The sequence below is a fragment of the Nerophis lumbriciformis genome, linkage group LG18 (assembly GCF_033978685.3).
Source record: "Nerophis lumbriciformis linkage group LG18, RoL_Nlum_v2.1, whole genome shotgun sequence".
Lineage (NCBI taxonomy): Eukaryota > Metazoa > Chordata > Actinopteri > Syngnathiformes > Syngnathidae > Nerophis > Nerophis lumbriciformis.
This window is the reverse complement of record NC_084565.2, coordinates 23,268,836-23,295,014: the sequence shown is the minus strand read 5'-3', so window position 1 is coordinate 23,295,014 and position 26,179 is coordinate 23,268,836. Positions and strand designations below refer to the sequence as shown.

The following is a 26,179-nucleotide window of genomic DNA, read 5'->3' as shown; positions in this document are numbered from 1 at the left end:
GCAGTTCTGAGTGTTGCTGGGTCGGGTTTGGTTTTGGAATTGGATTGCATTGTTATGGTATTGCTGTGTATTGTTTTGTTGGATTTTTTAATTAAAAAAAAATAAAAATAAAAATATTTTAAAAAATCAATTAAAAAAAAAAAGAGAATCGATTCTGAATCGCACAACATGAGAATCGCGATTCGAATTCGAATCGATTTTTCCCACACCCCTTGTATGTGTGTATATATACAGTGTGGCAAGAAAGTATTTAGTCAGCCACCAATTGTGCAAGTTCTCCCACTTAAAATGATGACAGAGGTCTGTAATTTTCATCATAGGTACATTTCAACTGTGAGAGACAGAATGTGAAAAAATCCAGGAATTCACATTGTAGGATTTTTAAAGAATTTATTTGTAAATTATGGTGGAAAATATGTATTTGGTCAATAACAAAAATTCAACTCAATACTTTGTGATATAACCTTTGTTGGCAATAACAGGTCAAACGATTACTATAGGTCTTTACCAGGTTTGCACACACAGTAGCTGGTATTTTGGCCCATTCCTCCATGCAGATCTTCTCGAGAGCAGTGATGTTTTGGGACTTTCAACTCCCTCCACATATTTTTTATGGGGTTGAGGTCTGGAGACTGGCTAGGCCACTCCAGGACATTCAAATGCTTCTTACGGAGCCACTCCTTCGTTGCCCGGGCGGTGTGTTTGGGATCATTGTCATGCTGGAAGACCCAGCCACGTTTCATCTTCAAAGCTCTCACTGATGGAAGGAGGTTTTGGCTCAAAATATCTCGATACATGGCCCCATTCATTATTTCCTTAACACGGATCAGTCGGCCTGTCCCCTTAGCAGAAAAACAGCCCCAAAGCATGATGTTTCCACCCCCATGCTTCACAGTAGGTATGGTGTTCTTGGGATGCAACTCAGTATTCTTCTTCCTCCAAACACGACAAGTTGAGTTTATACCAAAAAGTTCTATTTTGGTTTCATTTGACCACATGACATTCTCCCAAACCTCTGCTGTATCATCCATGTGCTCTCTGGCAAACTTCAGACGTGCCTGGACACGTCTGGCACTGCAGGATTTGATTCCCTGTCGGCGTAGTGTGTTACTGATGGTAACCTTTGTTACTTTGGTCCCAGCTCTCTGCAGGTCATTCACCAGGTCCCCCCGTGTGGTTCTGGGATTTTTGCTCACCGTTCTCATGATCATTTTGACCCCACGGGATGAGATCTTGCGTGGAGCCCCAGATCGAGGGAGATTATCAGTGGTCTTGTATGTCTTCCATTTTCTGATAATTGCTCCCACAGTTGATTTTTTCACACCAAGCTGCTTGTCTATTGTAGATTCACTCTTCACAGTCTGGTGCAGGTCTACAATTATTTTCCTGGTGTCCTTCGACAGCTCTTTGGTCTTGACCATAGTGGAGTTTGGAGTCTGACTGTTTGAGGCTGTGGACAGGTGTCTTTCATACAGATAACGAGTTCAAACAGGTGCCATTAATACAGGTAACGAGTGGAGGACAGAAGAGCTTCTTAAAGAAGAAGTTACAGGTCTGTGAGAGCCGGAGATCTTCCTTGTTTGAAGTGACCAAATACTTATTTTCCACCATCATTTACAAATGGATTCTTAAAAATTCCTACAATATGAATTCCTGGATTTTTTTTTCACATTCTGTCTCTCACAGTTGAAGTGTACCTATGATGAAAATTACAGACCTCTGTCATCATTTTAAGTGGGAGAACTTGCACAATCGGTGGCTGACTAAATACTTTTTTGCCCCACTGTATATATATATATATATATATATATATATATATATATATATATATATATATATATATATATATACACATTTTTACTGTACGTCAGTGCACAAATGAGTGAGAGACTTTAACTGGTGTGCTCACTGACTGGAGTTTAGATAGAACTGTAACTTAGTTTTGAGGAAAGAGATGACGTAAAGTAAAACGTTTTAAAATGTATACTAAAATGTCGGGTTCTTTTTTAAGATAATTGATGTATAAAGCATATGTATTTTTTTTTATTACAACCCAATACATTTCTTCTTTTTAAATAAAATATAAATTTCCTTAAGGTCCCTGAAGGCATCACCACTCAAAGCCGCAGCAAGGAGACACCACTACCCATAACTCTCCACTGGCGCATGCGCACTACGTTCCGCGGCCCTGAAGGCGTTGCTGCTCGCTTCTGCTGTCCGTTCGAAAGATGCGTCGCTCCCCGGCAGCATCAGTACCAGCTCCGCCGTACTAATTCCCGAAAAACGGGGGGGACGAGACGAGTGACTGCCGGTGCCGTTTGCGGGAGGTCGTCGGAGTACGGGCCGGTGAGATGGGAGACCAGAAGGTGAGCCTGAGCCGGAGGAACAGGTGTTTCCGATTGGGGGAGGACGTTGGAGGGCGTAGCGTACAAAGAAATACGGCAGAGAACCGAACTAAGTTGGGTCTTAATTGGTTCATTACAAGCTTAAATGAACAACTGTTATCCTGCTTTAAATGGCTGTTTCTTCCGTTTGCTTGTTTGTTATCGATGAATTGTCGTAGTCACGGATGGGCGGCCTCCTGTGTACAACATGGACGCAGTGTAATGTCTTCTTTCAGCTTCGGGATGCCAGTCGGGATCCCTCCCGAGTTTTGTGTGCTATTTGCGAGAATATCCGCTCATCTGTATGATTAAATTATGAATGCGCACCCTTCCGGCTGTGAAGTGGCATCCTCTACTGTGAGGTCAGGTGGCAGCACCCAATGAGAGGGAAGATAATCGGTCACGTTTCTAAAAGGAGCCTCCAAGTGACCGTGACTCAGTAGTAGTGAATGCAATGTAAACTGAGGCTGCGCAAACCTTCCGGACATTTATGTAGAATTCAGTATTTTTCAACCTAAAGTGCCGTTGTTGAGTGTCGGTGCTGTCTAAAGATCGGCAGAGTAACCGTGTAATACTCTTCCATATCAGTAGGTGGCAGCAGGTAGCTAATTGCTTTGTAAACGTCGTATCTAATGCTTGAACCAAAAACAAACAAAAAGGCGAGTGCCCCTAAAAAGGCATTGAAGCTTAGGGATGGCTATGGAAAACGAAACTAAAACTGAACGGGCTACAAAGTAAACAAAATCATAATGCTGGACGACAGCAAAGACTTACTGTGGTGCAAAGACGGCGTCCACAATGTACATCCGAACATGACATGACAATCAACAATCGCAAAGAAGGATAAAAACAACTGAAATATTCTTGATTGCTAAAACAAAGGCGATGCGGGAAATATCGCTCAAAGGAAGACAAAAAACTGCTACAGGAAAATACCAAAGAAAGAGAAAAAGCCACCAAAATAGGAGCGCAAGACAAGAACTAAAACATTACACACAGGAAAACAGCAAAAAACTCCAAATAAGTCACGGCGTGATGTGACAGGTCGTGACAGTACACCAACTTTGAGAAAAGAGCTACAGTATATTGATGCATGGTTGGTTATGGTTTAAAGTCTTATCCAACAAAGGCTTTTTACTGTCAACTGAATTTTGTTTTTTAATGATTTCTGCTGGTGGTGTGCCTCTGGATTTTTTCAACGCAAAAAATGTGCCTTGGCTCAAAAATGGTTGAAAAACACTGCGTCTACTGTGAGGTCAGGTGGCAGCACCCAAAGAGAGGGAAGATAATCAGTCACGTTTCTAAAAGGAGCCTCCAAGTGACCGTGACTCAGTAGTAGTGAATGCAAGGTAAACTGAGGCTGCGCAAGCCCTTCGGACATTTAAGTAGAATTCAGTGTTTTTCAACCACTGTGCCTGTGTGCCGGGAGGTTTATGCAAACCAGTAATTATAATCTGCAAATAAAGTGCCCTTGTTGAGTGTCGGTGCTGTCTAAAGATCGGCAGAGTAACCGTGTAATACTCTTCCATATCAGTAGGTGGCAGCAGGTAGCTAATTGCTTTGTAAACGTCGTATCTAATGCTTGAACCAAAAACAAACAAAAAGGCGAGTGCCCCTAAAAAGGCATTGAAGCTTAGGGATGGCTATGGAAAACGAAACTAAAACTGAACGGGCTACAAAGTAAACGAAAACATAATGCTGGACGACAGCAAAGACTTACTGTGGTGCAAAGACGGCGTCCACAATGTACATCCGAACATGACATGACAATCAACAATCACAAAGAAGGATAAAAACAACTGAAATATTCTTGATTGCTAAAACAAAGTCGATGCGGGAAATATCGCTCAAAGGAAGACATGAAACTGCGACAGGAAAATACCAAAGAAAGAGAAAAAGTCACCAAAATAGGAGTGCAGGACAAGAACTAAAACACTACACACAGGAAAACTGCAAAAAACTCCAAATAAGTCACGGCGTGATGTGACAGGTCGTGACAGTACACCTACTTTGAGACAAGAGCTATAGTGATGCATGATTGGTTATGGTTTAAATATCCAACAATTGCGACAAATACTTTTTACTGTCAACTGAGTTTCGTTTTTAAGGATTTCTGCTGGTGGTGTGCCTCTGGATTTTTTCAACGTAAAAAATGTGCCTTGGCTCAAAAAAGGTTGAAAAACACTGCGTCTACTGTGAGGTCAGGTGGCAGCACTCAATGAGAGGGAAGATAATTGGTCACGTTTCTAAAAAGGAGCCTCCAAGTGACCGTGACTCAGTCGTAGTGAATGCAAAGTAAACTGGGGCTGCGCAAGCCTTCCGGACATTTATGTAGATCAGTGTTTGTTCTCATATTAAACTGTAAAAGGGCCAGTACATTTCCAGATACTTGCAATTGAATTCCCTTGATCGACCAATTAGGGAGTTTAATTGTGTTTTACTCAATTTAGGTGGCAAAAAAGACCAAGACTATCTCCAATGGAGTACTTCACTACTTTGGCTCCGTTTACACTAAGCCGGATAAGGTTATCCAGGGTAAATCCCACATAACCTTATCCATGTCCACACACACAATAATGCCACCGTTTAAGACCCCTTCCCACCTCCGTCCGCCGGCGCAACGCGACCTAATACACATGCGCGGAAAATGCACATTTTACATCAATCAATCTAGGGATCTAGATATCTGGTCAGGACACTCCTCACTCTTTTGCCTTCACCTTCATTGTCCATTTGTTTTTGGTGACTTTATATACTCTGGACCTAGACGTTGAGTCCACGACATACATGGTGGACAATAACTGATACAGTCTGCTTTGGCAGTCCAAATGCATTCGCCGTTTTCCATAGTTAGTCTTCCCTCGACGGCCAGGTAATACAAAGCACACGCTACCTTTTTTATCACATCCACGGTAGCCCGCATTCTCGTTGACCCTCTTTCGACAAATGGACAAAGTTTTTCGGTAAGTAGAATCACAGCTGACCTGGACATTCGAAAGTTCTCTTGCCGTCTGAGAAGTGTTGTATCTGAAATAGCTTCAATCGCTTTCTCTTAAGGTATTCATGTGTGATTTCCACAAGCATCTGTACATGTACAAGGATGAGAAACACATAAATACTACTATTCATGCCTATTCATGACTATGGGATGGGTACCTTCCTTTAACACAGACCTGGACAAATTAAGACCCGGAGGCCGCATGCGGCCCGTTAAGCTTTTCAATCCGGCCCGTCGGACATTCCCAAATAATGTTTTTAGATCTTTAAGATTGAAACTGTAGACAGAAAAGGGAGAACGGACACATTTTGGCTTAAAAACTAACGATAAAGGTGAAGCTATAACACTGAAACGCCCAGGTGCTTTAAAGGGGAACATTATCACAATTTCAGAAGGGTTAAAACCATTAAAAATCAGTTCCCAGTGGCTTATTTTATTTTTCGAAGTTTTTTTCAAAATTTTACCCATCACGCAATATCCCTAAAAAAAGCTTCAAAGTGCCTGATTTTAACCATCGTTATATACACACCCGTCCATTTTCCTGTGACGTCACACAGTGATGCCAACACAAACAAACATGGTGCATAGAACAGCAAGGTATAGCGACATTAGCTCGGATTCAGACTCGGATTTCAGCGGCTTAAGCGATTCAACAGATTACGCATGTATTGAAACGGATGGTTGTAGTGTGGAGGCAGGTAGCGAAAACGAAATTGAAGAAGAAACTGAAGCTATTGAGCCATATCGGTTTGAACCGTATGCAAGCGTAACCAATGAAAACGACACGACAGCCAGCGACACGGGAGAAAGCGAGGACGAATTCGGCGATCGCCTTCTAACCAACGATTGGTATGTGTTTGTTTGGCATTAAAGGAAACTAACAAATATGAACTAGGTTTACAGCATATGAAATACATTTGGCAACAACATGCACTTTGAGAGTGCAGACAGCCCAGTTTTCTTCAATGAATATATTCTGTAGACATACCCTCATCCGCTCTCTTTTCCTGAAAGCTGATCTGTTCAGTCCAGTTGGAAATGCATCTGCTTTGAGTGTCGCAGGATATCCACACATTCTTGCCATCTCTGTCGTAGCATAGCTTTCGTCGGTAAAGTGTGCAGAACAAACGTCCAATTTCTTGCCACTTTCGCATCTTTGGGCCACTGGTGCAACTTGAATCCGTCCTGTTCGTGTTGTTACACCCTACGACCACACACCGACGAGGCATGATGTCTCCAAGGTACGGAAAACAGTCGAAAAAACGGAAAATAACAGAGCTGATTTGACTCGGTGTTTGTAATGTGTTTGAGGAATTGGCGGATTGCTTCCCGGTGTGACGTCACAACGTGACGTCATCGCTCCGAGAGCGAATAATAGAAAGGCGTTTAATTCGCTAAAATTCACCCATTTAGAGTTCGGAAATCGGTTAAAAAAATATATGGTCTTTTTTCTGCAACATCAAGGTATATATTGACGCTTACATAGGTCTGGTGATAATGTTCCCCTTTAAGACATGGCTAGCTAGCTAGCGGCTGAAGTCTAGCCCCAGTCGGCAGTGTTTTAGCTACTTCTAAATCACTAATCGTCGCCTCCATGGCGACAAATAAAGTACGTTTCTTACAAGTATCATCCCTGCAGGACGAGGAATAGCTAAACTTTCTTCACTACACACCGTAGCTCACCGGCGTCAAAATGTAAACAAACGCCATTGGTGGATCTACACCTGACATCCACTGTAATGATACCAAATACAGTAGCGTATCGACTAGATACTACTATGATTACGTCGATAGTTTAAAAAAAATGTATATTATGTTTATAAACTCAGAAAATATGTGCCTGGACACATAAAGACTTGGAATATGACCAATGTACCGGTACCAAATATTGGTATTGGGACAACACTAATACAAAGTATTTCAATGGTTGGAATCTGCGCTTTTGCATGATATACTAGTTACTATGGTAATCTAAGTCACAGCAGCTCAGACGAGGCACCAAGCAGTGTGGGCGTGCTTTGTTTCAACAGAGCGTTTCCAGAGCGGCCAGCCTGAATTGCGGGTGGCAGGGACAGACGCGGAATGAGATTATTACAACAAAGTTCTAAAGCTTAGTGATATATCAGATAGTAGGTTTTTTTTTTACCCTTTGCGTTCATATTTCGCTGTTTGTTGCATTTTTGTTCATTGTAAAATATGTCGATCGAGAGGGTTTGTGACGTTCATATGTTGTCAATATTCAGTGTTTTATTGTTCATAGTAAATATTGTAAATCCCACATTCTTTATTTATTAAGGCCGTCTGTCCTAACGTTTTTAGCATTCAGACATTATTGTGAGGTTTTGTATTAGTGTTCCTAAACATAGATATACCGGCCCCCAGGGGGCCATATTTTCTCTAAATATGGCCCCCCCAGTCAAAATAATTGCCCAGGCCTGCTTTAACATTTTGAACCGATGAGGTACCAGTTCGTGGTACCTAGGAATCTATGCTGGTACTTTACGGTACCAATATTCAGTACTTTTGTGTGTGTTCATGTGTTAAATGTTAATATGTTTTATAATAAAATCTCTTTTTTTATTTAACATTTAACAGTGAGCTGATAAGGATAACTGCTGTCCATGTGTTACATATTGTTTGCTTACACTTCTGAGTCTCATTTGCAAGTCTTATATATTGTATACTTTGCATGCAGTTGCAATTCCAAGACCTTTTAATAGCAGCATATAGTATAGACTACGGTGTGTTGCCAAGTCAGGGAGTAGTTTGTCATAAAGTTGAAAGTCTAGTCTTTTGTTGAGCCATAAAACGTGTCTATACTGTAAGTATTGTACTTATTGCACACCAGCTGTTTGATTGTAACGTGCATGTGAGTTGTAGTTTTCGTTACCAAATTTGAAGGTGTTGAAATTGCCATGTAAAATTGCTAATTCTAATCAGTAACATTTATATGACACAGCTAATGTAAATTAGCATCGAGCTAGCACATTGTGAAAAGTAGTGCCTCACTGTTTGTTTGAGCGTTTTCTCTCTGGTATACTTGCTTTGTTGTCATGGAAAATTGCAACATGACCAAGAGAGAGTCCGACTGAGTACTGAGTGTTGGACTACAACTGAATGCATATTTCGATACCATGCAACAAAGGTATCAAAATATGTCACCGGTAGATTTTTCGAGTTTCGATACCTGGTAATACAGACAGATTTTGGTCTTTGCCTATAATAGTACTGAATTTCAGTACCCATCCCTATTCGTGACTGTATGACCTTTGACTCAACTCGGTACCTGCCCAGAAATGACAATCGCTAGATTGTCTGGTTCTTTTTTTTTATTTTCTCCTTTTTAATTGTGAATTGCAACCACATGAGTTAGTCCCTCCCCTTCCGCTATGTAGTCAAAATGTTTCACCATTTGGGGTATGTTATGTGCAACATCCGAGTACTGACAGCGCTCTGCATTTTGTCGTGATTTTTTTGTGTAAACATACTTATGCACTCAAAATGCTGAGTGAATGAAAGTGCGCGAAATGAGATACGGCCTAAGTAACTGGAGTAATGTTGCTCAACATCACATAGTCGATTTCATCTTTTTGAGGCAGAGGTGCGTCTGCTGGTCAAAGCCAAGTTTTTTGATTGAATTACTTTTTTCAAGAAACTATTTTTTCCCTACAACTATATTACACAGTAAATTCAAGAAACTATTTTTTCCCTACAATTGTATTACACGGTCATGTATACTTTTGTTTTATTCCTCGTAGTGCCAGAGCACAACAGAAGTCATTAAAGCATACTTTACTTATTTACAACAAGACTACTAGATTCTGAATAACCTTATATTCTGTGTCTTATTACACAAAGGCATGTCTTTTTTTGTCTCTACTCTCTACACAGTCGCACGTTAACAATTCTCCTTGACACTACGTATTGTGTGTGTTCACAAAAACGATTGCATTAGGGATGTTCCAATCAGGGTTTTATGCTGCTGATTCCGATACGGTCATTTATGAGTGAGATACCAATCACGTGTATTAACTGTAAATTTGTCATTGTATTTATGGTGAGTGCAATTGACAATGTAACAATGTCAACACGTTATTTACACTAGTTCCTTATTCTCTTCTTCTTTGTGTCATATGTTCAGCCTCATCCTTCAGTGACAATGATACTTAAGATACAAATAAATACAGTTTATTTGCCGTAATGGGGGTAAATATTAGCTAAGAGGAGCGGCTCCTCGCTGTGTATCTGAGACACATAATTCGCTGCTTGCTGCTTGTCACCCGGGGAACTAAAACTAAATACAGTGTCAGCCAGAGGGGATCAGCATTTGTGATCGGCAATAAAATGCCTTAGTCTGCAATGGCGAATACTTTTTTTTCACAAAAATCGGCAGGTACTGATGGGCACATTCCTAAATTGCATTGATTGTATGACAAGTTTGAATTTGAGTTAGCGTGGCACATGTTTTGACTTTGTGAATTTAGTTTGCACCCTTTCAATTGATTTATTTTATATAAGGTAACAGTTATCTTGTATAGCTGGCAAAGACCAAAAACATTACAATTATCACAAAAATACTGTAAGTCCAAACTAAATATACAACATTTTAGGTTTATAGTTTTATTTGTTAATAAGTAATCAAATGTTTTTAATTGAACAAAATAAATAAATAAAAAATCACTATTACCGGGTTCAAATGTGGTGGTGAAACTACATACCTGGTTGTGTGCAAAGTTTTTAGAAATTAACTGTTCATGGGACTGCAGATTCTAGGTACAAAGTAAAAATTTTACTAAATTTGCATTTGGTCTACAGTATTTAATTATTTGGCAACATGATGTTTTTTCTCAACTATAATTAAGACTAACCTGTTTATTTCCATTACCGTATTTTTCGGAGTATAAGTCGCACCTGCCGAAAATGCATAATAAAGAAGGAAAAAACATATATAAGTCGCACTGGAGTATAAGTCGCATTTTTTGGGGAAATGTATTTGATAAAACCCAACACCAAGAATAGACATTTGAAAGGCAATTTAAAATAAATAAAGAATAGTGAACAACAGGCTGAATAAGTGTACGTTATATGAGGCATAAATAACCAACTGAGAACGTGCCTGGTATGTTAACGTAACATATTATGGTAAGAGTCATTCAAATAACTATAACATATAGAACATGCTATACGTTTACCAAACAATCTGTCACTCCTAATCGCTAAATCCCATGAAATCTTATACGTCTAGTCTCTTACGTGAATGAGCTAAATAATAATATTTTATATTTTACGGTAATGTGTTAATAATTTCACACATAAGTCGCTCCTGAGTATAAGTCGCACCCCCGGCCAAACTATGAAAAAAACTGCGACTTATAGTCCGAAAAATACGGTAATTATAGCATATTCATATTTATTCTTATGTCCCGGGGATTTTGCAGCTTTAGTCAAATTGCCAAAATGAGGTTCAACTCTTGTCTTTCTTGTAGGAGTCTCTTCGTAAGATCACCCACACCCTGGCCACCAAGAATGAGGAGATTTCCAATTTCATCTGCAGCCTCAAACAGAGCCTGGACAACCTGGAGGTGTGGACACACAACTGGATGCATACACGAGCATTTAGAGAAACCATTTTACCTGCGATTGATCATTTCTCTTCCACAATACCAGGCCAACTCCACCAGAGTCCAGGAGGACCTGGAGTCCGAGTTCAACACCCTCCACTCAGTTCTGGATGGGATGAAGGAGAACATGTTGACACGCATTAAGCAGGAGCGAGCCAGCCGCACCTACGAACTACAGGTATAGCTGCTTAAAACTCCAGTGCACTCACCAGACACAACATTAATTTGAGGCTAGACAATTAACCAAATTTAAATTTCGATGTTGATTTTGGCTTCTCACGATTATAAAAATATATTAATCGAAAAAATAACTATTAATGGGCCGTTCAACGTGCATGAAAATTCTGGAGCTTGTGATGGTGAAACGGATGAGTTGTGAGTGAGTGAAAAAGAGCATATCTACTAGAAGTTAGGGATGTCACCATGGTTGCTACTTTTTATTTAACACAGCGCTTGTATTCATAGACAACAATCACTAAACGCAACAAAAATATAAGGCATATGATTTTCGCGTTCATATAACTGCGGACAAAGTCACTTTATTACCCAATATCCGCTGATAAAAGCAAAATGATATCAGGAAAATTGACATAATTGTAAGTGAAATGGTGTTATTGTGAGAAGAAATCCAATCCAATCAAATCCCCTTTATTTATACAGCGCTATTAATAACAAACAGAGTGCTGCACATAAAAAGAAACAATAAAAAGTAATCACATTACAAGCATTTAAAAAGAAACAAGTAAAAACAAATACAAAAAAGTTGAATAAAAGAATAAAAAATACAAATCAATAAAATACACAGAAGAGCACAAGACTCGCGCCAATTTAAAAGGAAGAGAATAGAAGTGGGTTTTAAGACGAGACTTAAAACATTCAACAGTGGGGGCCATTCTGACATGAGGACCATTCCAAAGTTTAGGGCCAACAACAGAGAAGGCCCTGTCTCCCCTAGTGTTAAGCCTCGTTTTAGGCCCCACAAGTTTGAACTGACCCTCGGACCTCAACGCGCGATGTATGGGGTCTGTGATGTACTTCGAGGGCCAGTCCATTCAAAGCTTTAAAAACAAACTAACATTTCAAAATCAATTCTAAAACGAACAGGAAGCCAATGCAGAGAAGCGAGAATCGGAATGATGTGCTCCCTTTTATTGGTTCTGGTTAAAAGTCGTGCCGCAGAGTTCTGGACTAACTGTAAGCCTGACAGTGCATTTTGACTTATTCCAGTGTAAAGTGCATTACAGTAGTCCAGACGTGATGAGATAAAAGCGTGCATGACCTGTTCAAATTGTTTAAAAGATAGAAAATATGTCATCTTTGATAAAAGCCGAAAGTGATAAAAACTTGGTTAAACAACGGCGTTGATTTGTCAAATTTAAAACAATGGTCTATAATGACTCCAATGCTGGTGGCCGTGGGACGTACAGAGTTCTTAAGAAAGTGCAGGTCAAGCAGAGGGTCACTGTTGCCCAGCAGCACAACTTCAGTTTTTCCTCGTTTAGCTTTAAAAAAATTCTGCGCCGACCAGGCCTTGACATCATTTAAGCACTCATGGTACGATCATTTTTTGAAATTGGTAAATATATTTGGCAGTCATCTGCATAAAAATGATAAAAGAATCCATGCTTTTTTTGTTTGGGAAAATAATGTGTCCGGTACCGCTCATTTATCCCCATAACACTCAACCGCCCCATCCTGTGCTAAACAATCTCGAGATGGTCACTAGAAACAGCCACTAAACTACAAAGCTAAAGCTAAGTAAGAACAATCCATACACCCACAACACATCTCAACTGCTTGCGTTGTTGTGAACGACATCATAGATGTCACATCAACGTACAAACAGTGTTAGCAACTTGAAAGACCGTCTCTTTTTTTTTTTTTTAACAGCAAGTCGCCTTTTTACTCGGCAAGCTGAGAACAACACAGCACACTTCCCACCCTTTCACAATAATAGCGTGGTGTGCCACAATCGGTCTGACTGTAATAAAATTAAGGTTTCAAAAAAGTACCTTACACAAGCATAATGTACTTAAGCACTTACTGGTACATTTACACAATTATTATGCTTTGGTCCAAAGATATATTGCACCAAAAAATTAAAAGGATTTTTGCATTTAATTAAAAACATTTTAATACATTTTATTTGACACAAAAAGCACACACTCTATCGTGGAAAAATAAATGAAAAAATAAAAAACTGAATTAGGGATGTAACGGTAAACGGTGTAATGATAAACCGCGGTAAAATTCCAGACGGTTAGTAAAACTGTTAAAATTTAATTACCGAAAAAATTTCATTTATTGCATTTTAGGCAACACTGCTTACTTCCTGGGAATGGAAACGGCGCAGCACCGGTGCATGAGCACTAGCGCCGCTAGACTCGAGAAAAAATGGCGGCAACTACGCGTACTTTGCTTGACAACTTTGCTCTGCAGATGTTCCCGCCGAGTAAACGGAGCCCATTGTTTCGTTTGACTTTATTTCACTCGCTTCTACTTCCGTGGAGTGTCGGGATGCATTTAAGAGCGCACTGCTATTATTAGATGACACTGGCGTGGACAGTATTTGGAGACGGACGCTTTTGTCCCACATTAAAATTATATTTCGGAGGAGAGAAATATTTGTTGTTTCAGTTTCATTTTGAAATTGCAAAATAGCGTCCTCATCTGCTGGGACTGAGTTACCATGCAGCAGGTGTGTCGGGAACGTTGCCACAGCTTGTTTATAAAGTCTTTAGTTTGTTAACTGGGATGGTCACTTGTCCTTTATTTCACTGTTGACTTTGTCAGTGTTCCAGTAACATCAACACTAGCTCAAATGTTTTGTTGTTATGGGTTATACTTGTATAGGGCTTTTCTACCTTCAAGGCATCTCATCGAATTGAACGCAGGCTGTGTTGTCAGTAATATTGTGTATTCGATTTAGGGTTGGGCGATATATCGAAAATACACGATATATCGCGGGTTTGTCTCTGTGCGATATAGAAAATAACTATATCGTGATACTCGAGTACACGTTCTCACGCAGTTGCTTTTAGCTGCGGGCATTACACTACAGGCGTTTTTCACTCTTTCTTGTCTCTCCTTCTCACAGAGACATAAAACAAGCGCACCTTGTTACATACGTCACATACTGTCACACTCGCAATGTCATACGCCCTCACCAAGCAGAGAGGTAGCGGCCTAGGTAAAGTTAGCTGTGATGCTCGCGGAGCGGTGCTAGTGGTAATACGACATAAAGAAGGCGCCAATCTGGTAACACATGAAGGAATAATTAATTCCCAAGAAAAACAGCAGGGGGTGCATCGTCTGCCGGTGGTTTGGCTTCAAGCGGGAGTATGTTGAACAGACAACAGTAATATGTCAAGTATTCGGCAAAAGCGTTGCTACAAGCATCATTTTAAAAGTCACCCGCTAGAGCAGTGGTTCTCAAATGGGGGTACGCGTACCCCTGGGGGTACTTGAAGGTATGCCAGGGGGTACGTGAGATTTTTTTAAAATATTGTAAAAATAGCAACAATTCAAAAATCCTTTATAAATATATTTATTGAATAATACTTAAACAAAATATGAATGTAAGTTCATAAACTGAACATCAAATCAAGTAGGCTATTCCATTCATTACCATAAACCCAGAGTTTCCCCCCATGCCATGTTGGTTTGACTCTCACTAAAATGTCTGTCAAAAAGAACTGTGAAAAGAAATGCAACAATGCAATATTCAGTGTTGACAGCTCGTTTTTTTGTGGACATGTTCCATAAATATTGATGTTAAAGATTTATTTTTTTGTGAAGAAATGTTTAGAATTAAGTTCATGAATCCAGATGGATCTCTATTACAATCCCCAAAGAGGGCACTTTAAGTTGATGATTACTTCTATGTGTAGAAATCTTTATTTATAATTGAATCACTTGTTTATTTTTCAACAAGTTTTTAGTTATTTTTATATCTTTTTTTCCAAATAGTTCAAGAAAGACCACTACAAATGAGCAATATTTTGCACTGATATACAATTTAATGAATCATAAACTGATGACATAGTGCTGTATTTTACTTCTTTATCTCTTTTTTTCAACCAAAAATGCTTTGCTCTGATTAGGGGGTACTTGAATTAAAAAAATGTTCACAGGGGGTACATCACTGAAAAAAGGTTGAGAACCACTGCGCTAGAGAATGAAGAGTGCTTGAAACTCTGCATGTCAACATCTCGGCCGGTGCCACACCATCAAAATGCCGAAGCAACCATTTCCAGATCAACAACGTATGAAAAAAATAGTCTAAAACAGAAGGAGATAACGTCCGCAGGAACCTACCACATAGCGAAGGACATACACTATTTGATTTCATATTATGCAGCTAATTTTTATTTTACAGTTATTGAAATATCTTGTGTGACATCATGCACAAAAGTGCACTTTATTTGTTTTATAAAACATTGTAGTGGCGTTCTGTACAAAAAGTGCACTTTAATTTAGTGTTGTTTTGATATGTCATCTTAGTGACATAATTCACAAAAGTGCACTCATAGCTTGTTTTAAAATGTCTCTGACAATCTTGCACTTTCTGTTTTGAAATGACATGAATGTTTGTGCCACTGCTTAATAACTGTTTAATAAATACAGTTTTGGTCAATTGACTTAGTTGTGATTTCCCTCTCTGCATGAAAGTTTAAAATGAGCATATATTAATGCAGTATGAACAAGAATGTTTTAATGTAGACACATAGAATCATCATACTGCTGTGATTATATGCATCAAGTGTTCATTCAAGGCTAAGGCAAAATATCGAGATATATATTGTGTATCGTGACATGGCATAAAAATATCGAGATATTAATAAAAGGCCATATCACCCAGCCCTAATTCGATGTGAGCGCTATCACTCCTGTTTATTTTTGTTGCCCAAACTGTTGCACTGAACCGCATGGTGTTGTTGATAATGAACAAAAGCTTGTTTATTATCTTCATTAGCCAAACTGCTTTGTGTTTTATAGTGATATCAAAAAGTAAACGCCATGTTTTTTTCTTTTACATTTCTTGTGGGTTTTTGTAATTTTACAAAGATATTACTTTGGAAAAACATTCATGTGACATAGCATTCTGTTAATGTTTTATGGTGTATAGTTATTTCCAAACTCTTAATGGATCTGTCCCGATACAGCATGTACATGTAAATCAGGGGTTTCAATCTCATTTTAGCTCAGGGGCCGCATGCAGGAAAAGCTTTTCCCACGTGGGCCAAATAACTTAAAAGTACAACTACGACAACTTCAGATTGTTTTCTTTGTTTTACTTTGGCCCAAAATTAGAACAAGCACTTTCATAAATAGTACATATTACAAAAAAATCCCCCTGACAAAACACTTCAAATTAGTTGGATATTTTGAGGAAAATATTGGTAGAGCTGCAAAAAACACCATGCAGAACACAACAAACTTAGATTTCGTCTCAGTGTATCTACAAAACCATTAAACTGTAAGTCACAACCCATCTAGGATTGAATAAAATACAAAATAAATGATAAATAAAAAGTCTTCTAGGTATCAAATACCTCATTTGTCGTTTTCACGAATTAATCCTATGCGGACTCAACAAACAATACCAACTGAGGTAGAAAGTTCAGTTGAGTTACTCCCTGCCTTGGAGGCATCACTGTGTATTAATAGAAAAATACAAGCTGTGCAATGTGTGAACAATTTCAGCAAGCCAAACGTATGAACTTAAGAGACTGACAGTATTGCAGTAAATCATACACTGTTTACTCTCTTTAAATTTCCACTGAAGACAATTATTTTCATAGAACTATATTAAGGTGCAGTGTCTAATGGAGCATTTTAAGTGGGGTTACCAATTGTTTATTTTACTCCTGAAACCTGGCATCTTTAAGCTTTCACAAGCGCATCAATATCAGGTGTCATATCTTGAGTGGCAGACAATTTTAGGATGTTATCCAAGTGGTTGTGCGTGGTCGTTGGGCGGAGCTATGTTTTATTGATGCTCATTATAGAGAAAACTTGCTCACAAAGATGTGATTTCTGTGAATAAATAGGAGGATGATAATTTTCTTGGAACACCCTGTACTCTGTGTCTACTTTTTTCTATTTTGACAAAGGCATTTTGTAGAAATGAGGATGCCAAAATCACGATATGTTGAAAATAGAAGGCATAAAATGGCTTTACTGTGTACCTCGCTTGCTCAATCCCGCATAAACCATTTACCGTATTTTTGGGACTATAAGTCGCAGTTTTTTTCATAGTTTGAAAAAAACTATGAAAAGTATAAGTCGCTCCTTATACGTAGGAGCGACTTATGTGTGAAATTATTAACACATTACTGTAAAATATCAAATATTATTTAGCTCATTCACGTAAGAGACTAGACGTATAAGATTTCATGGGATTTAGCGATAAGGAGTGACAGATTGTGTGGTAAACGTATAGCATGTTCTATATGTTATAGTTATTTGAATAACTCTTACCATAATATGTTACGTTAACATACCAGGCACATTCTCAGTTGGTTATTCATGCCTCATATAATGTACTCTTATTCAGCATTCTTTATTTATTTTAAATTGCCTTTCAAATGTCTATTCTTGGTGTTGGGTTTTATCAAATACATTTCCCCAAAAAATGCGACTCATACTCCAGTGCGACTTATATGTTTTTTTCCTTCTTTATTATGCATTTTCGGCCAGTGCGACTTATACTCCGGAGCGACTTATACTCCGAAAAATACGGTACTTTCCTAAAAAAAGAATGCTTTTGTGACATCCAGTGGACACATTGAGAACAGCAGTTTCTTTTATTTAAAATTGCATCTTATTTTTACACTTAGCAAACCTATCCCCTAGGCCAGACTAAACCCGTTATCCGGCCTGCGGGCCGCATGTTTGACATTCCTGATGTAAATACATTAGTATATGTAAATGTACATAACTCAAAAGAAAATACCTCTCTCTATGAAAATTTGCAAATAGAGATAAAAGCATCGTGCAATGAGAAAAAATGTACATGTTGATACTATTAATGAACAAAAACACAAATATTTGTCTTTAAATATAAGGATAACATTTGTCTATAGCCTAAACTGAATCAAACATTAAAATGAAAAAAAATTGTTATTGTTTTTTATATTGCTGTTATTTAAATGTATTATTATTTTACTTGTGGTTTATTCGTTTCCAGGGTTTATTTAAACTACATTTAAAATTGAGTTTTGGTGGTACAATAAATAGCCATATTTTAAAATTATTGAATAATCATGTAATTAATCGGGATTACAATATCAATCAAAATAACTAGGGATGTCCGATAATGGCTTTTTCCCGATATCCGATATTCCGATATTGTCCAACTCTTTAATTACCGATACCGACATCAACCGATATCGATATCAACCGATATATACAGTCGTGGAATTAACACATTATTATGCCTAATTTGGACAACCAGGTATAGTGAAGATAAGGTACTTTTTAAAAAAATGAATAAAATAAAATAAGATAAATAAATTAAAAACATTTTCTTGAATAAAAAAGAAAGTAAAACAGTTACATAGAAACTAGTAATTAATGAAAATTAGTAAAATTAACTGTTAAAGGTTAGTACTATTAGTGGACCAGTAGCACGCACAATCATGTGTGCTTACGGACTGTATCCCTTGCAGACTGTATTGATATATATTGATATATAATGTAGGAACCAGAATATTAATAGAAAGAAACTACCCTTTTGTGTGAATTGGGGAGGGAGGTTTTTTGGGTTGGTGCACTAATTGTAAGTGTATATTGTGTTTTTTATGTTGATTTAATTTAAAAATAATAAAAACGATACCGATAATAAAAAAAACGATACCGATAATTTCCGATATTACATTTTAACGCATTTATCGGCAGGCCGATATTATCGGACATCTCTAAAAATAATCGTGATTAATATTTTTGCCATAATTGTTCAGCTCTACATTAGATACACCGTCCTATGCCATCCAAAGACATCCAATACAAAAGCAACTTAGACCTGTCACACATACTTGTACAGCATGTAGTCACATTCTTCAGACATATTTGTAGTAATATGTCAAAATGACATAAACCCAAAACTAATGTAATCCTGGGAGTACAGTAAATATTATAAGCCAGCATCATTTACAGGGACTAACATTCTTTGTAATTTTTTTCATTTCATCATCATCTGATACATCATAATCCAGTGTCAAAACATTATTTTTTCTTTAAGCTATTGCTAAAATAATGCTTTTCAGTTTTACTCTAGAAGTAAACACTTGCCCACCAACAAACTGCACCTTTTGTTTGTGTGGAGTGTAAAATGCACAACACTAACTTGTGCAACCTTTTGATATAAAGAAAATAATTACAAAATCTCCATCCATCCATCCATCCATCCATTTTCTACCACTTGACCCTCTCCTTAATACATTGCACCTAATCTTGAGTGGATTTTATTAAAAAGTAACATTAATATAAATTAAAGTAAGTTATTGTTGGTATTTTAGTGTTTTCTGTGGTCTGCTTGTGTCAGTTAGTGTATATTGTAGCGTATCTGTATTTTAATTATTTTCATCAAATAGTGGAGAAAACATAACATTCCTATTGTTTCTTTTTCATGATGTTTTCTCCAAGAGTCAGCTAAGCGCGTGTTCCAAAGCACTGGAAAGTTCGGAGGAGCTGCTGGAGCTGGCCAATCAGACGCTTTGTTCCTCCCAGACCGATGGTTTCACACAGGTAATGCGCCGCCCCCCCGTCATGCAACCTAGCTGGTCCTCTGTACGTAATTAAAAACAATCTGTCCTTTTTGTGGAGTTACAAAGCCTCCAGCAATATGTTTTATAGATTAGATTGTTTGATGTAAATGTGACATAAGAAAAGATGGCCGCCAAACTCAGTTTTGTCTTCGCTCCGTATCTCTTCTCTCCTCTTCCTTCCCCTGCAGGCAGCCAAAGACATAAAGGATAGGTATCGTACTCAAGCTATCCATTGCTTCCATTTTGTTCTTTTGACCCATATAACCTGCCATTTCGTCTGATAGCGTGCATGCTTTGAAACATGTCACCCTTTTTTTAGACCATAAGCACTGTGGTAACTTTGCAGTCAAGAGCCTTTTTGTTGTGGTGTAGTACCGTCCTGTGTCAGCCCACCCTCTCTCCGTTCCTCCCTGGATGAATGCTCCCCCTACCTCTGCCTTTCCAGCGCAGGGTGATGAGCTCAGTGGTAGTCACAGAGTCCTGGCTATTGTCCACACTGTGTTATTGGTTTTCTCCTTGTCTGCCTGTGACGTGTCCCTCTTGTCGACAGTGTGACGATGGCTCCGGCCTTCCGCCTTTCCTTGAAGGCCAAGGCCAGCGACAACATGAGCCACTTGATGGTGGACTTCAGCCAGGAGAAGGACTTGCTGCAGGGCCTAAAGTTTCTCCCAGGTGTGCAGCCCCATTTTGTAGTAAAATACAGCAAAGGGTAAAATCCTGAACAGGGATACCTAAAATATATTTGCATGATGCAGGATTCTCCTCCACTGCACCAAATTTGTCATTCAGATTGACAAAATAATTCCTTAAATAGTGATCAGTCAGTGCCTTTATTACCCTTAATAACACTATAGAGGATGCTTTAAGTACCGTATTTTTCGGACTATAAGGCGCACTTAAAAGCCTTTAATTTTCTCAAAAATCAACAGTGCGCCTTATAACCCGTTGTGCCTAATGTACGGAATAATTCTGGTTGTGGACACCGACCTCAAAGCTATTTTATTTGGTATATGGTGTAATGATAAGTGTAACCAGTAGATGGTAGTCCCACATAAGAGATAGTGTAGACTGCAGGATGAAGCTTATAAACAACACCACAACTTTAAATGTTCCATTGAGAATATAGAACATTACACGCAACGCTCCAAAATCTGTCAAAATGTTGTAGTACGACTTTGGTAAGCTATGAAGCCGTACCGCTTGATAGATTGTCAACATACGAGTATTATTATGGTGTGTGTATAAGGGAAAACATTATCTGGCGTTTTGTTTTGCAATATTATGCAAAAGCAACTTTTCTTACCTTCTGGTACCTGCTGATGTGTATTTGGGATCTGCATAACTCCTGAAAATCTTCGCCGGTCCGCCATTGTAGCCACTGACTTCATTACAGTCAGATTTACAAACATATGAACCCTAAAGAGTATCTTATTCACCATTTGATTGGCAGCACTTAACGGGTTATGTTTAAAAGCTCATACCAGCATTCTTCCCTGCTTGGCACTCAGCATCAAGGGTTGGAATTGGGGGATAAATCACCAACAATTATTCCCGGGCGCTGCGCCGCTGCTGCCCACTGCTCCCCTCACCTCCCAGGGGGTGATCAAGGGATGGGTCAAATGCAGAGGACAAATTTCACCACACCTAGTGTGTGTGTGACAATCATTGGTACTTTAACTTAACTTTAACTTTACACATACAAACTGTAGCACACAAAAAAGCACATTTAATAAAAAAACTTTATTATGGTCTTACCTTTTCTTATAAGTGCGGGAACAGTGGTGTTCGTGTTGGAGGAGTTGTGAATGAATGAAATATGAAATCCGTGCTGCAGTCTGCAGGTGTACCTAATGTTGTGTTCCCGCAGTCGTTCACGGCTCCTCCGGCGCAAGCAATGTTGTTTTTGCACTTTTTGGCTTCTTGTTAAGTGACTTTTTTTGGGTGGATTCGGTCTTGCACGTATAGGGTTTGGGTGTGGGCTTTGGTTGGTGTGGCGCTCCCGTCGGGGGGTGCAGTCTGCGGCGGAGGTACAATAACCGGCACCGGGAGGCGGGGTTACGCGAGCCTCACACAGTGCGTCTTCGCAGCAGTTTTATGATTGCTCAGCACAAGAAATACGTTACACACATACAATTGTTGACAAAATGCACTGTACATTATATACCTCAGCTAACTAAACTATGGAAATGTATAATATAATTCATATAGCAATACGGTCTCACTGCACAGCAGGCCAGCAGTTAGCCGAGTCCGCAATCCATGTTGAGGCACAACTGAGTGACGTGCCTCAACTGGCTGCTGTTCACCTCACCGTCTCTTCTCAGTATTTGAACGGCAAATGTGAAAATTCAGCGATTTTGAATAAAAATAATCTAAAACTGGTGAAGTTAAACGGAAAATAACTTTATAGTATAATCACTGGATACATATAACAATTTAATTACTTTTTTTTCTTTTTACATTTTTTTTCTTTCCATGATGGCAGGTGAGGCCCCGCCTCCAGTGACCGCACGTCACTGTGTCGCACTAAGTTCCATTCTTGGTTCTATGGTAATCATTACACATTTACCATTGCAATAACAAGAACGCCACAGTGATTACAATTCAAAAGTATTGTAAAAAGCAAAACACAAGTGACAACATGCAAAAATCCACACTTTGATGCGTTTAAGAGACTGTTTTTGTATCTGTTTTGTTTAACAGTTCACAGATGACAAGTCTGCGGTTAGCTCATTAATATTTGTGTATGAACTGAGGTAATTAGTAACTGCCCTATTTTTCTTCTGACAGGAAAAGTTTATTTTTTTCAAGTGGATGATGCACCCGTCGGCTAATTGACTAAAAACATTTATTAGTGGGGTGACCAGAATTTAGCAAAATATACGCCTATAGCAAGAATTCAATCTGGATCCTTTCCACAGTTTAATTTGTACACTACATTGTGTCAAACTTTTAAACCTTAGGTTGAGATCTCGCGCCTTTGTAAGGCTATCTCTAACTTATGTTAATTTCTGTCCTGGCAGTTCCGGCCACACCAGAGATCCACGTGTCCGAGTGCCAGGTGTGTGACAACACGGTGACTGTCGTTTGGACATTAGCAGAGCCTGACAGCAAAATAGACCACTACATCCTGGAACACAGGCGTACAAACCATGAGGGGCCGCCACGCATTCGAGAGGACTACCCCTGGATGGTGTTGGAGGGGATAAAGGAGATGGAATACACGCTGACAGGTTGGTGTAGGCTGATGAAGACGTACATAAAGCATTTTTACGGAATCAACACTGATTTTTGTGTTCTTATCACCAGGTCTGCGCTTTGACACTCGCTTCATGACGTTCAGGGTGAAGGCATGTAACAAGGCCGTGGCGGGGGATTTCTCTGAGCCTGTTACTCTGGAAACCCACGGTAAATAGTACAGGTCAGAACACCATCACGAATGTCCATTACATTCCCCGTTTTTATTTCTCCATTCTCCAGCATTCACTTTCAAATTAGACTCCTCGTCGGCCCACCAGAACCTGAAAGTAGAGGACCTGAGTGTGGAGTGGGACGGCAGCGGAGGAAAGGTTCAGGACATTCGCAAAGAAAAGGCCCGAACCGGCTCACCCATGCAGTCACCAGCCAGGTGATCATGCTTACTAATACGCTTCAAGGTTTTGTTGCACCACTGCTGTGTTCTTGAGTGACTACAGCAACTCAATGCAACTTTGGCAGGCAACAGCAGCCTCTGAATTGCAGAATGCATAAAACAAGATTTGTTTTTGACTCAAATGGAACCAGTGCTAATTTTGTTGTCTAATATTTAATAATGACAGGTGAGTTATGAAGTAGATCCAATAAGAAATACTGTCTTTGTGAGGGCTGCAATGCTGTTGGAGTTTCAACACAATACCGCATGGTGTAATACTGTACACAGTTTTCATTATAGCATTCAGGAAGTGTCGGGTAAATCAGACATATGTCATGATTACAATTACAACTCTTCCTAAATATGCAGGGGGATTTTTAAAAGCTATTATTTGTATTATGTTAGTTATACAATGTCCATGTGCTACATTGTATTAGTATTTATAACTGCAGAGATAAATTCCTTTTCAGCTGGAGTAATAAAACCTATGCCTTACTGCTACGTAATGGTGCCAGGAAACTGAAAAATGCAGCATGAACACAGTGCTGTGTTCTTTAGAGGGATTTGATCATGTTCCTGGTTTTTACCATCTATCCCCTGCGTAATCAGGTCAGCGTTGATGTCACCGAAGAGAGTACCAACAGCCCGGCCCAGCAGAGACCGCTTCACAGCAGAGTCCTACACGGTGCTCGGTAGGTTGACGTACAAGTAGGGATGGCAATTGATAAGATTTTTACAATTCCATTTTTGATTCTGCTTAACGATAGGGTAGGGCTGAGCAATTATATGATCGGGATTGTTGATCGCAATTAATTTGAGTTTGATCACGGTGATCAGCTGGTTGCATATTTCCCCAATCAAACATGGCAGAAATGTCTGTTAGAAGTTACCGCAGTAGTAAACCGTAGGGAAGCAACGATGCACGTAACAATCCACCTTTACTGACCGTGATCCCGTGTGCGTCTGTGAATGTTTGTGTGTTTGTGTACGTTAGTGTGAAAGTGTGTCCGTGTGCTCGACCATCTCGTTCCACCGTCGCGGAAGTCAGTCTCCTCACAACATAGTTAATGTTCAATCGCGTTGTCTCGTCCCTTTACACAGCTGGAAGTGCAACCCAGAAGAACAAAATAAAGAAATAAATAATAAATATGACTAACACTAGCATATACGTTGAAACACAACATTTACAAGGCACAGCGACTTTAGTTTCACAATCTGCTTTAGTTCGCCAGTAATCCCGCCCTGAATGCGGACTTGCAGGCACTCAGAGAATATCTATGTGACTGTATTGGTCCCGACTGGGAGAATCAACACACCCACTAATCTAATCAGAAAAGGCATTTTTAAATCTAAATATTTTTTAATCGGACTTTTTGTTTGTGTCTGCAAACATTTTACTCCTCGGATATAATGTGCTAAAAACAAAATGTTTCCCTGCTGTTGGAGTAACAAGCACAATAATACTGGTACATAACAAAAAACAGCTCACACTTTGTGTACTTCTTGTTTGTTTGTGGATGAAAAAAACATTTCGTTCCTGACATATTCATTAAACATGTTTTATGTATTGGTACACATTATTTTATAGTACCTCAAATTCAAACTGCATTTTAATGTATTTACATTTAATATAAGATACAACATTTTAGTTTTAAAAACTCCACAATGTGGTTAATTGCTTGCTGTTTGCCAAATCCCTGTTGAGAAGCATAGTATACAAGTAATTAAATACAAATATTAATTTACCATTTAAAAGTGTTGTTTGGTAAATGTTAACTTGAAATAAAAGTATTATAGTATTCCCTACACCAATTATACTTTTTTTTACTGTAGAAGGTTTGTGATGAAAAGCAAAAAAAACTAAAGAACTTTGAGGGGGAAAAAAGTTGTTCTCTTTACCCCCATAAAACGTACCGAAAAAGAAGCAAAACTGTGGCAAAATGACAGCTGTTAGCATATTCTACTTTGACAGAACATGGCAGAAATGTCTGTTACAGGATACTGCAGTAATAAACAGTAGGGATGTGGTAAGCGGTATAATCCTGGAAGGGAAAATCCGCTTTAACAAAAAAAAATATGTTGATCGGATGTTATGAAAAAATTAACAGTGATGAAGTAGTCGTCTCTCATGAAGTCTGCCATGAGTAGTATTGATTGTTGAAGGAAATAGCAAACGTGCTGCGTTTGTGAAATGAATGCGCCGCCATATGCTTAAAATGACCAAAATACGTAAATATTACATGTTATGAATGTGCTGTATTACATATATACTTACAGCATGTATATAAAATGTTCATGGAGGTTTTTGGATGTTTTTTTAAAGCACTTTATTGGCAGAATAGAGCGACTCACATTAGCTTTTATTATGTTTGTTGGCTCTCATGTGTAATTATCAGTGATGTAGTAAAAAAAAAAGGCAACGCTGTGATGCGTTTTTTTAATTATTCTTAAAATACGTAAATATTAAATGTTGTCATACATGTGCCTGTTGCTACATTACATATATACTTGCATCATGTATATGAAACCTTGAATGTTTTAAGGGCTTTATAGGCTCTCGTAAGCTCCATTGTAAGATTACTTTTGAAGGCATTTATTTAATATTTAGAATACATTCAAAAAAATACATCCGCCGCCATGTCTTTCAGAATGATTTGAACGATAGGCAAACTTCCCCAAAAAGTTCAGTTCCCCTTTAAAAGTATATGAATCCACTCCATCCCATTTAAAATATTTTTTTCATGATCGCTTTTATATTTTCCTCTAAACTTTTT

At 38.7% G+C, this 26,179-nt stretch overlaps 1 protein-coding gene across 1 annotated transcript in view; it reads left to right on the top strand.

Annotated features, from left to right (window-relative positions):
• The first annotated feature begins 2,157 nt into the window (after window positions 1–2,157).
• Window positions 2,158–26,179, top strand: part of fsd1 (fibronectin type III and SPRY domain containing 1) — a 37,625-nt gene continuing 13,603 nt past the window's right edge. Inside the window, exons 1-10 of the mRNA XM_061977871.1 lie at window positions 2,158–2,366; window positions 10,869–10,964; window positions 11,050–11,181; window positions 19,653–19,754; window positions 19,963–19,985; window positions 20,325–20,446; window positions 22,798–23,007; window positions 23,084–23,182; window positions 23,255–23,402; window positions 24,015–24,097. Of these exons, the coding sequence (XP_061833855.1) occupies window positions 2,352–2,366; window positions 10,869–10,964; window positions 11,050–11,181; window positions 19,653–19,754; window positions 19,963–19,985; window positions 20,325–20,446; window positions 22,798–23,007; window positions 23,084–23,182; window positions 23,255–23,402; window positions 24,015–24,097 (1,030 nt within the window). The 5' untranslated portion in view covers window positions 2,158–2,351. The remainder of the gene's footprint in view (window positions 2,367–10,868; window positions 10,965–11,049; window positions 11,182–19,652; window positions 19,755–19,962; window positions 19,986–20,324; window positions 20,447–22,797; window positions 23,008–23,083; window positions 23,183–23,254; window positions 23,403–24,014; window positions 24,098–26,179) is intronic.